The following is a 16,210-nucleotide window of genomic DNA, read 5'->3' on the forward strand; positions in this document are numbered from 1 at the left end:
TGGCTTGATTAGATGGCAACTTCAGCATTTGGAACCTAGGACAATACCAGACTTTACAGTCTATGGCCCAGAAATGTCAAAGACGAGACAAGTTAATCATATTTGTTAATGGGTATAACTTATGGGCAAACTGGATGGACCATTCAGGTCTTTATCTGCCATCATTTACTACACACATACACACATTTTACCTAATGTTGAATAGCTGGAAAATGCCAAAACATGTACAAGTCTCTTTAGCTGTACTCTCCGACTGATCTTATATCTCCTAGTCACACCGTTTCCTGCCCAGTGTGCTTGTTACAGATCAATACATGGTTTATGGTTATGGTTTATTTATTTATTTATATCCCACCCGTAGCCAAGGCGGGTTACAAAATAACATACGGTACATATGCTGTACATCAACTCCAAAAGAACAATATAACATAAATCACAAACAATAAAAATTTAATAGGCGACCAGCACCTCACTTTCATCCTATGTTCAAAAATCTGACTCCCTATTTCATTTGACAGAAAAGATGACGTTTATGTAATCACTTAAAGTTTTGCAAATTCCATTGTCGACGTATATATAAAGGGAGCCTATTCCATTCTCTTGGGCCAATACAACAGAATATACTATCTCTAGACAACTTTCGGATCTAAGATCTTTAACAGATGGAATTTGCAATTCTACAAGCCCGAAGTTGACAAAACGGAACATATGGCGGAATGCTCTCGATCGAACATTTTGGGGCCAAATTATGTATCCAAGTGGTCTTCTAAAGAGCTTGGAAAACACTTAGGAATAAATTCGGTAAATAGCATCCAAATTTGGGGCACTGAAAAAAAAAAAAATTCACATGGCGCACTGTTCTATAAACAATCCACAAATGGTGGAGGAAGAGATGTCAATGATACAGTCGTGGATCAATCAGAGTACACTTTATTGATGGAAGTAGTTGCACGCTATTTATAGAATAGAGCTGATTTCTGGGCCAAACTTTAGGCACGACGATATATACCAACTGAAACCTGGCATAAATCCTGGTGCGTAAGTTAGGCACGGATCCCAGGTATTCAGTAACGCAGCACACACCTTCCCCCACTCCTTCCCACTCCTCCACCTCCCCCCCCCCCGCTCCTTCTCACTTCTCCATTGCTACGCGCCTTCAATTCTCCTCCCCACCTCTAGCTATTAGGTTCGTGGGGAGCAGCTCTAAACTGCTCCTCGCGCCAGCTTCGGTGCTCCCCTCTGACTTCACTTCCAGGTCCCGTAACTAGGAAGTGACATCAGAAGGAGAGCTAAGGCAGGCAGCACATTGGAGACGCTGCTTGCGCCATGGAAGCTAAACAGGTACGGGGGAAGGGTAGGGGAGCGTATGCGGCAGGGTTATGCGAGGAAGGAGTAGAGGGAGAGCAGAGAAGAGGGCGAAGGAGGGTGCCTCTCACCCTCACTATGCCACTGCCTGATCTACTCAGGTCATGCCTACTTTTAAGTTGTACACTAAAAAAAATTGCACGTGGATCTTTATAGAACATAAGAACATAAGCATTGCCATACTAGGACAGATGAAAGGCCCATCAAGCCCAGTGACCAACCCAATTCACAAGTACTTGGCAAGATCCCAAGGAGTAAAATAGTTTTTATGCTGCTTATCCTAGGAATAAGCAGTGGATTTCCCCAGGTCATCTTTTATTTTATTTTTTTTCAAAAATACTGCATAAAACACACTATTAACTACACAAGTGGTACATAAAACAATCATTTTCTCCCATCCTCCTCCCAATTATTAATACAATAAGACATATGATGTGATTCCAATATTATAATTAAGTAATTTAAATCCTCGAAATACATTTCCCTCCCCCCCCCATCCAGGTCATCTTAATAATGGCTTATGGACTTTTAGGAAATTAATCATACCTTTTTTTTAAACCCTGCTAAGTTAACTGCTGGAGTGGCCTAGTGGCTAGAGCTGCTGCCACATCACCCTGAGGTTGTGAGCTCGATTCCCATTGCAGCTCCTTGTGACTCTGGGCAAGTTACTTAACACTTCATTGTGACAGGTACAAAATAAGTACCTGCCCAAAAATATATAAACCGCTTTGATTGTGTAAACCACACAGAAAAAGCAGAATACAAGCCCCATCCCCATTACTCTATCACCACATTCTCTGGCAATGAATTCCAAAATTTAATTACAGGTTGACGGAAGAAAATTTTTTTCTACTACCTAGTAGCTTTATTCCATATTCCCTAGTCCTAGTATTTTTGGAAAAAGTAAACAAGCAATTCATGTTTACCTGCTCCACTCCACTCAGTATTTTGTAGACCTCTATCATATCTCCTTCTGAGCTGTTTCTTCTCCAGTCTGAAGAGCCCTAGCTCCTTTAGCCTTTTCTCATAGGGAAGTCTTACCCCTTTTATCATTTACGTTGCCCTTCTCTGTACCTTTTCTGATTCCGCTAAATCTTTTTTGAGATGCAGTGAATAGAATTGCACATAGTATTTGAGGTGCAGTCACACTATGGACTGTAGAATAGCACTTAAATTTGGATTTGTGAGCACATCTTCCTCATGCCAATAATTCTTAGCACTTAATAATTGGCGCTAATTGGCTCACTAGCCAATTTAATTGCATTTACACCTCAGAATAGTATGCAAAATTGCTTACGTAAATTTGCGGAATGACGATGTTCCTAAATGGACTTTATTTGAAAGTGTCAAAGTTCCAAAGGTACATTGAAATCATCCACATAAAATAATTTCATCCACATAAAAATAGGTTATCCACAGAAAAGCCTTAAAGGGCCTGGTCCGCTAGGGATACAGGACCCAACATGGCCCGCGTTTCGACAAAAAGTCTTCTTCAGGGGTCCTATAAAGGTGAATACGTGGGAAACAATAGTGTGTTGAACCGGAAGTGAGACACTGCTTGCATTTGCAATAGAAAGGGGTCACTTCCGGTTCAACACACAATTGTTTCCCACGTATTCACCTTTATAGGACCCCCAGGGACCCTTGAAGAAGACTTTTTGTCGAAACGCAGACCGTGTTGGGTCCTGTATCCCTAGCGGACCAGGTCCTTTAAGGCTTTTCTGTGGATAACCTATTTTTATGTGGATGAAATTATTTTATGTGGATGATTTTGGAGTAACTTTGGAACTTTGACTCTTTCCCAGATCATGTGCTGCCTTTAAGGCAGTTTGTCCCCTCCTCCTCCACCCATCGCTTTCTGTTTTGATGGCTGTTGTTTCAGTATTTCTCTGCATCGGTACAGCTGAAGAAAGACAGGCTGTGTTTGTCTTTGTGTTTAAATATTTTGTATTAAAATTTCTTCCACAGATATAAAATATATAAAGGTTTTAATTTGTGGCCTATACAGGTATAGTCACCACAGTGTAAGAGAGTGTATTGTTCAGTGATATTATATGTATCTTATTCACATGCTGAGTAATATATCAGAGGCAGAAAATATTGTATTTTTTAATTAAACTGAATGGCCAGACCTCTTCCAGGAGGCATGCTATGGAAAAAGTAAATAAAAGATTTGTAAACTTAGCGGCCACTTTCTCTACTCGTTATAAAGGCACAATTTTTGCTGTGGAATTGAGAGAGAGTAGAGGTGTCAGATAATACTGGTTTATAACTCTGGCAGCAGCAGGAGATGCCTTTGAGGATTCATTCAAGAACCCACAAGACCGTGACTCACCCTGTCCTAGAGCTGATGGTATCACAAAATGGCTTTCAGAATATGGATGAGCTGCATACTGGATCATAAAAGAAGCTTTGCTGTGGATCCAGCAAACTTAAGTTGTCTTGAAGGAATGAGAGCCCATTACCCTGTGCAGTGGCGTAGTAAGGGGGTGGGGGGGACGGCACCGTTTTGCTGAGGGCAGGGCACCCCTCCTCCACTCCGTCCCCCCGCTCTTTTCCCTGCTGCGTGTGCAGCGCTTGCCTTCCTCATACCTTTAATACCTCCCCGGCGCCAGGTTGCTAACCGTGTCAGCGTCGGCGCTCTCTCTGATGTCACTTCTGGGACCCGCGCCTAGGGGGTGATGTCAAAAGGCGAGCTGATACCGACATGGGCATGCTGCTCGCACTGGAGAAATTAAAAAGGGAAAGGGGGTGGCATGCGCGTGGCGGGGAAGGGGCAGGGATAAGGTTAACAGATGTCTGGATTTCCCCGGACATGCGCGGATGTCCTGTTTGATGAGAGAAGGCAGTGGGGGGTAATGCGGCTGGGGCAGGATTGGAGGCGGGGCTTGGGCAGACTTGGGGGCGTGTCAGGGTGGAACCGGGGCATGGGGATAGGTGGGACTGGGCGGGCTTGGAGATTACCAGATGGAAAATCTGGTAAACCCTAGGCAGGGAAGAAGGAAGGTGAGGGGCGCCACCGCCCTGGGTGCCTTTCACCCTTACTATACCACTGGCTCTGTGTCTGTAAGAGGAACTGGAGAAGACCACCACTCGTGACAGAGGAGGTGCAACCTAACCGAGCAGCAGTCTGAGAAATAGGGAAGCCTGGCTTGGATCTCACTGTGGTTGAACAGAAGTCCTGCAGCTGCGTTGCTGCCAGTAGCAAGGGTAAGTGGCACCCCTCCCCCGCCCTCTTCTCCAACCCCCCAGCTCCTTCCCAGCCCCCGCTGCTGCGCGCGTGACCCTCCCCCTCCCCAGTACCTTTTTCGTTTTCCAGGCGTGAACAACCTCACAAACTTACTGCCCACTTTGTGTCGGCTCTTCTTCTGACGTCACTTTTTAGGCGCGGGGCCTGGAAGTGGCAGAGAGCAAGGTGACTCCGGCGCGGGCAGCGAGTTCGTAATACTGCTTGTGCAGGGAAAATGAAAGAGATATAAAGGAAAGGAATGGGCACACATGTGCGGCACAGGGTTGAGAAGTGGAGGAGGGGTGGGTGGGTGGAGAGGAGGATGGATGCCAGTGCCTGGGGCGGACTGCCCTCCCTTACTACGCTGCTGCCAGTAGGTGGTAGTGCTTCAATATTGTATTTTTCTATCGCTAAGCTTGACTGTCCCTCACTATTGAAAATGTGACAGTGAGACAGCACCCCCTACTGGCAGAACTGTAGGTGGAGGTCTCCCACTCAACTTAGAGCAATGGTCTCAAACTCAAACCCTTTGCAGGGCCACATTTTGGATTTGGAGGTACTTGGAGGGCCTCAGAAAAAATAGTTAATGTCTTATTAAAGAAATGACAATTTTACATGAGGTAAAACTCATTATAGTTTATAAATATTTCCTTTTGGCTAAGTCTTAATAATAATATTGTAATTTATAGCTGAAGAGACATATGATCAAGAAACTGTTTTATTTTACTTTTGTGATTATGATAAATATACCGAGGGCCTCAAAATAGTACCTGGCGGGCCGCATGTGGCCCCTGGTCGCGAGTTTGAGATCACTGGCTTAGAGGGAAGAGTGCAAGTATGGCGGCTCCTTCTGATTTTGAGCAGGTCACTCAACCCTACATTGCCTCAGGGACAACCTTAAAGGGCTATTCTAGAAAGAGTGGCTACATGGGTGCAAACTGCATGCACTAATCTATAGAAGAGTTGGGCTTACTTACATGAATGACATCACAAAGTGGCCTTATGGAAGTTCATTCTATCTGTTGTTCTGTGAAGTTGGCACATTAGTAGCATGGTGGGAACAGCAAATAGGCTGTGCCAGTGGGCGGAGCATAGGTGTGTCATGGGAATTCCATCTAGCAATGTGCGTACCGGGTCCCCCAACATTTTTCCAGATAACCCAAAAATGTCCTACTGCAGCAGAAGCTTCAGCCTGAAATTGGACACATTTCTAAGTACAGTGGTACCTCTGAATCCGAACTTAATCCGTTCCAGAACCCCATTCGAGCTCCAAAATGTTCAAGTTCCAAGACAATTTTTTCCCATTGAAAATAATAGAAACTGGATTAATCCGTTCCTTGGTCCCACAAACTCAGATTTTCAAATAAATTTAACAGTAAACACACTGGATCGGGCACCCCAACTGGCAGAGACAGCAAGACTGGGCCCCCACCGGCATAGACAGCAAGATCGGCAATGGCAACCGCAAGCGGTGCTCAGCCCAAAACTTCCCTCCCAGGCGGAAACAGGAAGCTGCGTCAGAGGGGAAGCTTTGGGCTGAGCAACGCTTGCAGTTCCCGTACGTTCGGATTCCAAAGCAGCGTTCGGATTCCGGGGCATAATTTAATTTAAAAAAAGTAGTTCGGATTCCAAGTTGTTCGAGTTTTGGGGCATTCGGATTCCGAGATACCATTGTACTATATTTTTCAATAGGGTGGAGCTCCAGTGCATCAAGCTCGTAAAATAGTTGAGCTCTTAATTAATGAAACGCCAGAACTCATTGAGCCAACAGTGTCAAGGCTGAAGGAGGACACTTTTGAACACAGATTATGAATTAGCTAACCTCTGCCTCCTCCCAGCCATTAAACGTGTATTTTCAAAGGTTGTACTAAATGTTTAAAGAAGTGCAAAGGGGTCTCTTTTTTCCCGGACACTGTGTAACAGAGGTGCACATTGCAAGGTACACTTAGCTGCCCCAGCTCATGCCTGCTATTGGCCAAGCATAAGCTGTTCCGTCTAAGTTGGCATGCCAACGCTGCAAGGTACACTTAGCTGCCCCAGCTCATGCCTGCTATTGGCCAAGCATAAGCTGTTCCGTCTAAGTCTGGCATGCCAACGCGGCTTTGTGCTACAATTCTATAATGGTTTAAGCATACTTTAGTGCTGTTACAGAATGCGTAGTAAGCACGCTTCTTTGCCATGCCTCATTTAGGCATCATTTTATTGAATTGCCCCCTTAGATTGTAAGATGAAACACGAATGCAACTGACCTTGAGCTAAATTGAAAATCCCTTCCCTTCTCCCCTACGTGTCCATTTGTTCTGACAGTGATGACCATTGATTCTCACCAGAAGGTCTTTTTTGTGTGTTTCTGCGGATGGGCAGACTGGATGGGCCATTTGGCCTTTATCTACCATTAAGTTTCTATAACCATAAAGCTCTATGACCTCACAATGCAAGTGTTAAGAGTCTTAGCTTATAACAATAATGATCTATGATATCACAATGAAACAGAGAAACATGATGTCAGATAAAGGCCAAATGGCCCATCTAGTCGGCCCATCCGCAGTAACCATTCTCTCTCTCTATATATATATTGGCTAAGGCTTTTAACATTTGCATCTCCTCTTTTTATAGGCTAAGGCTCTTTACACCTGCATTGTGATATCATAGAACTTTATGGTTATAGAAACATTGTAACATGATGGCAGATAAAGGCCAAATTCTGCCCATCCGTAGTAACCATGATCTCTTTCTCTCTCCGAGAGATGCCACGTGCCTATCCCAGGCCCTTATGGATTCAGACACAGTCTCTGTCTCCACCATCTCTTCTGGGAGACTGTAAAGAGCTTTAGCTTATAGGGTGAGGAGGAGATAATGGATTCTGTGGATGGGCAGACTGGATGGGCCATTTGGCCTTCATCTACCATCATGTTTCTATATTTCTGCTGGATCTAACTAGTCCCTGTGTGTAGTTCTTACCACCAGCCAAGTTGTCTTCTGCTGTTGATGTGTCAAGATGGGGTATTGCTTGACAGTTTCTGTCATTGATCCGACATGGGGCTCAGATACACATTTCCTGCTTTGTACTTCCCTGTTCTTGGGTGATTCTATGCTCCACCTTCGGTACAGGAACTGCATCCCTTCCCATCAGTTTGTCATTTGAACTACCTATTTATTAATAGTTGAGCCTAGTGGCATAATAAGGGGGAGGTGGTCCACACCAGGCGCCATGTCGGTGGGGGCACGGCATCCCTTCTCCTCTCCGCCCCTGCCTCTCCTGCTGACATCACTTCCGGGTGCCGCGCATAGGAAGTGACGTCAGAGGGAGAGCCGACGGGGTCGCGAGGAGCACGTTGAAGGTCTTGTTGCTCATGGCAGTGAACAACTAGAGGTACGGGGGAAGGGAAGGGGGGGAGCGCGCATGGCAGGGGGGATCGGGGAAGGAGCAGGGGGCACGGAGATGAGGGAGGGGGAGGGGCGCCACCGCCCCAGGCACCTCTCACCCTCGATACGCCACTGGTTGAGCCAGAAAAAAATCCAGAAGAGGCATAAAGTGGCTGACAGGTTGGTTTATTTAGGCACTTTTCAACATGGAAGCCCTTCTCTCCTAACCCCCCTTCCCCCCCGAATGGGGATGTTTCACTTATGCACCAAGCCACAAGATCTCAGGGGGAACTGGGGAGAGGATCTTATTTCAGCATTCTCTAGGGGTGCTAGAGGAATATTAGATAATTACAGGTCAGTGGGATGAGCTGCCGCTTTGGCGTAGATAGGGGCTTAGATAGAGCAGGCACGGCAGCCTAATAGCTGATGTGGCCCCTCAGCAGAAGGGCCTGGGTCCCCTACAGGCTGGTGTGGCCGTGAAGTTGAGAAAATGCAGATTGTAGTTCTCAATGCGCTTCCGGAAGCAGTCGGCGGTCTCCTCGTCACACTCACATACCAGCTTCTCACACCTGTTCCTCGATTTAACTGTTCGGACAAAAACAGGATAGAAGGTGTCAGTGAGCCACTAAAGAGGCTGAAAAAGACAGAGCCGTGCCCCGGATCATCTGTAAGAAAGGCAGAGACAAGACTTTTGGGGCTCAGCTGGTGATCACTAACACTGCTAGTGACAAACTAGAAGGGAATGAGAGGAGGTGCCAGTCTGCGTTGGGGGGGGGGGGGGAAAGAAGGAAAGAAGCAACTGGAAAGGGAAACAGAGACCTGACCATGGGAGTGGCAGGGAGATAGAGAAATTCTGGACTGGGGGGGGGGTGCTTGAGCCAAGGAGGAAAGGGGAGAGAGCAAAAGATAGATGTTAGGGTGCAGAGAAAAAAGAGAGAGATTGGTTGGAGGAGAAGGAGGAAATAGGGGGAGAGATGGACATAGAGAGCTGCTAAACTGTGAGAAGAGGAGCAAGAATGAAAGAGGGAGAGATGCTGGCCGTGGGGGGGGGGGGGGGGCGTAGGAGAAAGGGTAGGATTTGAGGAGTGACAGGGACACTGAGTGGTGGTGCTGAAACAGAGAGAGGGATGGGGAGAAAGAGGTTCTGAACATAGGGGAGAGATAGAAATGGGGGATATTAGACGGGACAGATAGGGACATAGAGGGAATAGTAATGGAATTGGAACGAGCAGAAATGTCAAATGGACCAATGACCCTGGAAAGAGCAGAAAGTGGACAGGATGGAGGGGTGAGGGTAGGGGAACAGAAAAGATAACTGGGACTTGATGATTTTAGTAGGAGTATGTTGGGGGAAGAGCAGGGAATTATGGATGGGAGAGATGGAGACAGAATTTTGATGGGATAGTGAAGACCTGTCAATTGGTAAGGATGAGTTTGGGTGTGGTAATGGTGGGAAGAAAGAGGTGGATAAGAGAAAGGGGATGAACTGCGAGAAAAAGCTGAATGTGAATGATTTGGAAGACTGGAGAGAGAATGAAAGACATTGAAAAGGGACAGGGGTACTTGGGAGGGGCATGAGAGGAAGGGGAGTCCCTGAAGGGGTAGAGTGAGGTAGAAATGGGGTTAAAAAGATGGAGAGCAGTAGGAGATGGGGGTAGTGGGTCATGGATAGAAGAATTGCCTGGAAGCAAGGGAAGGAAGAAGAGACAGGGATGAAGCTGAGGCTGATGAGGGGAAGAGGTAGTAGAGGGTAGGTGACGACTGAGGCCCACTTATCTGTACCCTTCTCCTCTAATGCCAACTCCAAACCACGTTCCTTCTTCCTTGCTGCACCATATGCCTGGAACAAACTGCTCAAGGCATTATGTCAAGCTCTGTCCCTGGCAGTTTTCAAATTCAGCCTAAAAGCCCAATTCTTCAAGGTTGCTATCAACTCAAAAGCACACATGCTTGACTAAGAAACCCCCTACTTGTCTTGTTTGTCCATTGATTAGATTGTAAGCTCTACTGAGAAGGGAATGCCTCTTGCATGTTTTCATGTACAGCGCTGTGTATGCCTAGCAGCGCTATAGGAATGATAAGTAGCAGGAGTAACAGAAGCCTGAGAGGATCTAGTTCAGTATCATTCCCTCTGTGTCCGTATCTATCCTGGGGAAGGAGCAATAGGAGCCTGAGAAAGAAGTGAGACAGAGGGAGCTTTGGGAGTACTGGAGAGGGGATAAGAGGGAGATGGGAAAAGCTGGTAGGTAGATGAGAGATGAAAAGAAGAAGACTAAGAAGAGGGAGAGAGAAAAGGAGAACGAGAGGTAAAATTAAATGGCAGATATAAAGGTAGAAAAAAGTACATAAAAGAAAGATCAGTGCTCAGGTTGGGGATTAGAGAGGGAATGATAAGACAGAGATAGGTGCTTAGCAGGTGGGTTGGAGTTAGGAATTGAAAACAGCTTCAAAGAAGTAGGCTTTGAGCCTGGATTTGAATACTGCCAGAGATGGAGCTTGACCTATCGAGTCATAAGAACTTAAGAATAGCCTTACTGGGTCAGACCAAAGGTCCATCAAGCCCAGTAGCCCGTTCTCACGGTGGCCAATCCAGGTCATTAGTACCTGGCCAAAACCCAAGGAGTAGCAACATTTCATTCAGAATCCTAAAGAATAGCAAGATTCCGGAATCCCAAAGAGTAACTAAAGATTCCGGAACCCCAAAGAATAACAACATTCCATGTTACCGATCCAGGGCAAGCAGTGGCTTCCCCTGTGTCTTTCTCAATAACAGACTATTGATTTTTCCTCCAGAAACTTGTCCAAACCTTTCTTAAAACCAGCTATGCTATCCACTCTTACCAGTCAGGCAGTTTGTTCCATGTATACAGTGCAGCAAGGTAGAAGAGATGGCATCTGGAATTGGCCGTATTGGTCTCCAAGTCCTGTAGAGTTGCCATACAAACAAAAACCCATCTGATTTAATCAAAGTGTCCAGGAGTTGAAGGAGTGTGTGCTGCTCCTGAGTAGAGAATGGCACGGTGACAGAATTCATCACTGTTCCTGCTCCCGCGGATAACCGCGGGAAACCATCCCATATCGTTCTTTAGTGTCTATCTCAACCTCAGTCCTTCTACACCAGCATTTTTCAATGCAAGGCTTGAGAGTTAGTGGCTGGGCCCAGTCATACTCTGATTCTTATTTAAGCCAAGTATAGGATAATGAAGCCATTGTGACATCACTGGTGTGATTGGCTCTTAGGCACTGGTGGAATGAGGCATTATGACATCATAATATCTGCTCTGGATTCCAGAGACTGTCATTCTTTAGTGTCTGTCTCAACCTCAGTCCTTCTACGCCAGCATTCTTCAATGCAAGGCTTGAGGGTTAGTTGCTGGGCCTATTCATACTCTAATTCTTTCCTCTCTTAGAGAATGACATGGAGGTGGTTTCCCGCGGTTATTTGCAGGGACGGGAACGGTGATGAATTCTGTCACCGTGTGATTCTCTACTCCTGAGATGCTAATCACAGTTTGAATATTTTTTATATGGAGTGCTGTCAGGGGGATAACACCATTGTTGGGGATTATGGAGTTTGTAATACAGAACGGGAGATTCTGTCCAATCCTTTAGAGCAGTGTCTCGCAAACTTTTCCAAGCTGCGACACACTAAACTCAGGGCTGCGGCAGTCGTCAATGCGGTGATGTCGCAAGCCTGTGTGATGTCATCATGTGTACATCATCTGTGCATTTTCTGTCTGGAAAATCCGGACCCCTAGGCCCACCCGGTCCCACCCAACCCTGCCCCATCATGCCCCGGTTCCCCATCACGTCCCCGATCCTGCCCCAGCTCCGCCTCCAATCCTGCCCCCGCTACCTGCTCTTGTCAGGCAGGACTTCTGCACATGCGCGGATGTGACACAATGGGTGATGTCATCGCGTCATATCCACGAATGCGCAGATGCCCTCCTGGCTGAAGGAAAGCTTTTCAAAACCTGGACAAAGTGCCGGGTTTTGAAAAGCCGTCTACTACTCAAAAGGAGGACATGTCCAGTGAAATCCAGATGTTTGGCGACCCTATGTGGAGGCCCTGCAGACAGAGCCCTAAGCTTAACCTTGAAATGTCTACGCTGGTGGGAAAATGCGGAGAGCAGGAGAGGCACTGGTGCTGATTGACTCACCTACATGATGTGCCTCTCACTGCATACCTGGAATCTCGCCGCAGCGCACAGAATTCAAACTTCCTGCCACACTACAGTATTTATTGAATGGTGCTATCATTTGTAACGGCATTGTTATTGCATAGCTGAAACTAGCTGGAGGAGAGGGTTTCTTTAAGCACAGAAGTTCATGCTGGCTTATAGTCTTAATTTAAAAAAAATGGGATTGGGAGTTGGGGTGGTAAACAGATGTGCAGAACTATCACGTTGGCTTTTCCCCCTGTTGCCACCCAAAATATTTCTGTCCAGAGGCACCACTGAAGTGAGAATGGAAATGAGACTGGGGAAAAATAGGAATGGACAGGGCCTGGATGCTGTGGGTTGGGAGGGGGTGAGTCCCAGGGAAGGAAAATGAGAGATGGGGAGGAATGTTTAGGAAGTGGACTCAGATTTGGCAAATGGGAATCAAAGGTTGACAAGGAATGTCAAAGCTACAGAGGGACAGTTTAAGACTGTGATACTTACTACACTTGATCTTCTCCTCAGTTGCATAGAATCGGTAGGTCTGGGTGATGGGGTTACAGCCCCTCATTATTGCCTCATTATAGCAGCAGTCATGCTCATGGCAGCACCTGACCAATCAGAAGAGAGCACAAACTGGAGTGAAGACAAGATAACCCTCGGGGGTCTGTGAGCTCTCCCTACAGCAGTGGTCTCAAACTTGCGGCCCGCCAGGTGGCATTTTGAGGCCCTCGGTATGTTTATCATAATCACAAAAGTAAAATAAAACCGTTTCTTGATCAAATGTCTCTTTAGCTATAAATGACAATATTATTATTAAGACTTAGCCAAAAGGAAAGATTTATAAACTATAAAGTGTTTTACCTCATGCAAAATGGTAATTTCTTTAATAAGACATTAATTATTTTTTCCTGAGGCCCTACAAATCCAAAATGTGGCCCTGCAAAGGGCTTGAGTTTGAGACCACTGCCCTAAAGGAACTGTAAAATAATGGCCCGGAAATCCTGCAGCCTTGATACTTTAGGTTAGAAATTACAGTCATTTTCCAAGTTTATTGTTCATTGCTGTTGCTTTTCCACTCCTTTCCCCTCTCTGTGGAAGCCTTAGCTAGTGAGTGAAATGAAGGCTCTGGATTGCTAACTATTGGTAGTGAATGCCATGGTGCATGCTACCTGAGCCCTGGGTGCCTCGTTCCAACTCATCCATAGCCCCCCAGCACTGTCAAAAACTGCCCATTAGTCGCACCTGTCTATGGGATCCAGCACCATGCCCTGTGTGTTGGGTCCACAGTGGCAGCCATAATTGGTGAAGTTAGCCAGGCTGTAAGAGAAAGTGGTCAGCCGGATCATCTCGTCAAACTGTGCAGTTGTGCCGGCCACAATGGCTACCACTGAAACAGAGAAAAAAGGACCATTAAGTACCCTAATTGGGTTACCTCCAGACCTTGGAGGTTGGCCTGCTACTCAGCTTCGATTTCAGAAGAAGGAGATTCCCATGCAATATGAAAAAGGGTCGAGAGAACAATTATGACAGACACGTTATTAAAACTAAATAAATAAATAAATAAAAGGGAAAACACAGCAACTTTTATCTCCTTCCTTCCTTAAGAAAATAAGGATCAGGCTTTTCTTCTACATTTAGCGCAAGACACAGCGATTACTGTGATTTGGCTCCAGGGAGAAAGCTGACCTGCTGCCGGCTCCTTTTCTCATTCAGGCTGCTGGAATCTAACAGTCCTAGTACTTGGGATTTCTTGGTTTTCTTATAAGCCTGGGCTGGGACATGATTGTTACATTATGTTAATCAAGTTTTCTATTCTGCTTTTACCTACTGTATTCAGTTCAAGGTCGGATTTCATTACATGAGGTTGGGGTCAGTTATAGAGAGATCGGAGAGAGCGAGACCAGAAGGCTTTGAGCATGCGCAAATGCTCAAAGTCTAGTCCAGCCCGGCAGAGGAAGAAGGAGGATCTCTCTCGCACCGCCTGGCCCAGCCCAACCCAGCTCAGCCCAAGCCAACAAGGGAGGATCTTTGGGCACTGGCACTGGCACATGCTGTGCATTGGTGCTGGTGCCGGTGCCGGTGCCCAATCGGGTAAGAGTTGTATTTGCGGTGCTGGGGGGGATGTAGGATCGCAGGAGAGGGGGGGGTGACGCGAGCGGGGGGGGGGGGGACGATGCCGGTCCGCAGGGGAATGCTGGATCAGAATGTAAAAAAAAAATTGTAAAACGCGCTCACACGTATAACGCGCATGGTTATGCACGGTTTGTAAAATCGCGTATAACACGCGCGTTATATGCGTGAAAATACGGTAGATCAATCTGAGTGCATCCACAGTGCAAATCTTCCCAATCTATTATAAAATTTCATCAAAATTGTTTCTGAAGTGGCGAGACATGAGCCATCAGAAGCGGCACCCCAAATACATCAAGTATTCATTCAAGGGGTTAACACGCCGTTAGTGCTTCCTCATGGGCTCATATACCGCTATACTTTTTATGAAATTTTTATACTTTAGTCATTTTAAACTTTTATGCTTTTTTTTCTTTTTCTCTTTTTCAAATAAATAGTAATAAATAATTCAATTTAGAAAACTTATCTTTTAGAAGTCTTTTAGATTTAGATAAATTGAAGCTAATTTTAGAAATTTAAGATTTTACTTAAAACATTTTTCATTAAACAAACGTTTACTACTGAGGTAAATGGAGGTGAGAGGATATGTTAGTGTTTCTATTGAACAAAATTAATATATGTGCTGGGCTTTACTAAATGGTGCTAGAGGTTTATAGGGTGACGCATCAAAACTGCGGAGGACAACGGCGTGCCGACAATCCTGTGCTGACAATTGCGCGCAGGACACATGCTTGCCACTGCTTTGAGGCCTTCCCTTTGCGCTTTAAGGGGCGGTGTGGGGGAAGACCCCCCACTACATTTATAAGTCCTCATGCTCCTGTTGGGGGGTGGGGGGAGCCCCCCACTACATTTATAAGTCCTCATGCTCCTGTTGGGGGGTGGGGGGAGCCCCCCACTACATTGAAAACTCCCAAAGAGCGAAAACAGGAAGGAGAGAGGGAGTTTTCAGTGTACTAGAGGGGGTTCCCCCAAGCCCTCCCCCCCCCCAACGGGAGCGCGAGGAGTTCTAAGTGTATTTGGGGGGGGGGGGGTTCCCCCCACACACACTCCCCCTCATAGCATAAAACAGAAGGCCTGAACACGGCGGAAGCGGCGGCGCTTATGTCCTCCACGCTTTTGTTAGTGTACCGGTTTATAGTGCAGGTCGGCAAGGTAAATGCTCCAATGCTCATAGGAATTCTATAAGCGCTGGGGAATATATCTTGCTGGTCTGTGCTAAAAACCTCTAGAGCTGTTTAGTAAAAGGAGCCTATGGTGTGTGAAAGTTTTTTGGGTGTTTTTTTTTTTTTTTTTTAGAGAGATTGATTTCTTGAATGAGTGTTTTTTTAGGCTTTCCTGTCAAATTTAATAGAGTTCTTTTAAATTGTACTGATGTTTTAAAATACTAAACTGCTTATATGTGTGCACGTTGAGTGGTGTATCAAGTTTTAATAAAACGTAAATATTAAAATGAGAGCCACTTACCACCTGCTAGAAGTAACCCAAAGAAGAGGCGATTCGTCATGCTTGTCTCAGAGTGGGAGAAATCAGCTCGTTTGCTTGCTTTTCTGTATGTCCCTGGTCCCTCTTCCTCGCTTTATATACAATTTTGCAGGAACTTTACTGCCTCATCTGTGATAATTACACACTGAGGCCACATACTATAATTACAGGATTTACGGTAAAAATGAGAAACAACAAAAAAAAAGCAGTTATTTAATCTTATATTGTGTAAGATACAGGTAGTAGTCCGGCACGCCCACAAGAATAATTGTTTGTGTTGGGGGCAGAGTGGCTCGGTAATGTTATGTACCTCCATATGAAGGGGTGTGAGCCCAAGTCCTAACACAGCTTCCCTGCAGCCTGTGTCATGTTCCCTCACAATAGTGACACCTAGGGGTAGATTCATCAAATGGCACCGGGATGATGCGCATTTATACATGCAAATTCCATAAAGGCAGTTCCACGTGGAACTGTC

At 45.9% G+C, this 16,210-nt stretch overlaps 1 protein-coding gene across 1 annotated transcript; it reads right to left on the reverse strand.

The window, feature by feature from the left end:
- Positions 1–8,396: 8,396 nt before the first annotated feature.
- On the reverse strand, positions 8,397–15,757 carry LOC117349233 (phospholipase A2 homolog otoconin-22-like). The gene is made up of 4 exons (XM_033922434.1): positions 15,718–15,757; positions 13,366–13,510; positions 12,625–12,731; positions 8,397–8,545 (listed from the first exon to the last, which is right to left on the reverse strand). Exons 1-4 carry the CDS (start codon positions 15,755–15,757, stop codon positions 8,397–8,399), a joined length of 441 nt encoding a protein of 146 aa, XP_033778325.1.
- Positions 15,758–16,210: the final 453 nt, after the last annotated feature.

The sequence above is a fragment of the Geotrypetes seraphini genome, chromosome 15, assembly GCF_902459505.1.
Source record: "Geotrypetes seraphini chromosome 15, aGeoSer1.1, whole genome shotgun sequence".
NCBI classification, from domain to species: Eukaryota; Metazoa; Chordata; class Amphibia; order Gymnophiona; family Dermophiidae; genus Geotrypetes; species Geotrypetes seraphini.

What these genes read in the sequence shown, in the direction of transcription:
- LOC117349233 (XM_033922434.1), bottom strand. Translation starts at nt 15,757, where the DNA reads ATGACGAATCGCCTCTTCTTTGGGTTACTTCTAGCAGGTG. An exon ending in TGGGTTACTTCTAGCAGGTG is followed by an intron (nt 13,511 to 15,717) that starts GTAAGTGGCTCT and finishes TCTCTGTTTCAG; the next exon opens with TGGTAGCCATTGTGGCCGGC. An exon ending in TGAGGAGAAGATCAAGTGTA is followed by an intron (nt 8,546 to 12,624) that starts GTAAGTATCACA and finishes TTGTCCGAACAG; the next exon opens with TTAAATCGAGGAACAGGTGT.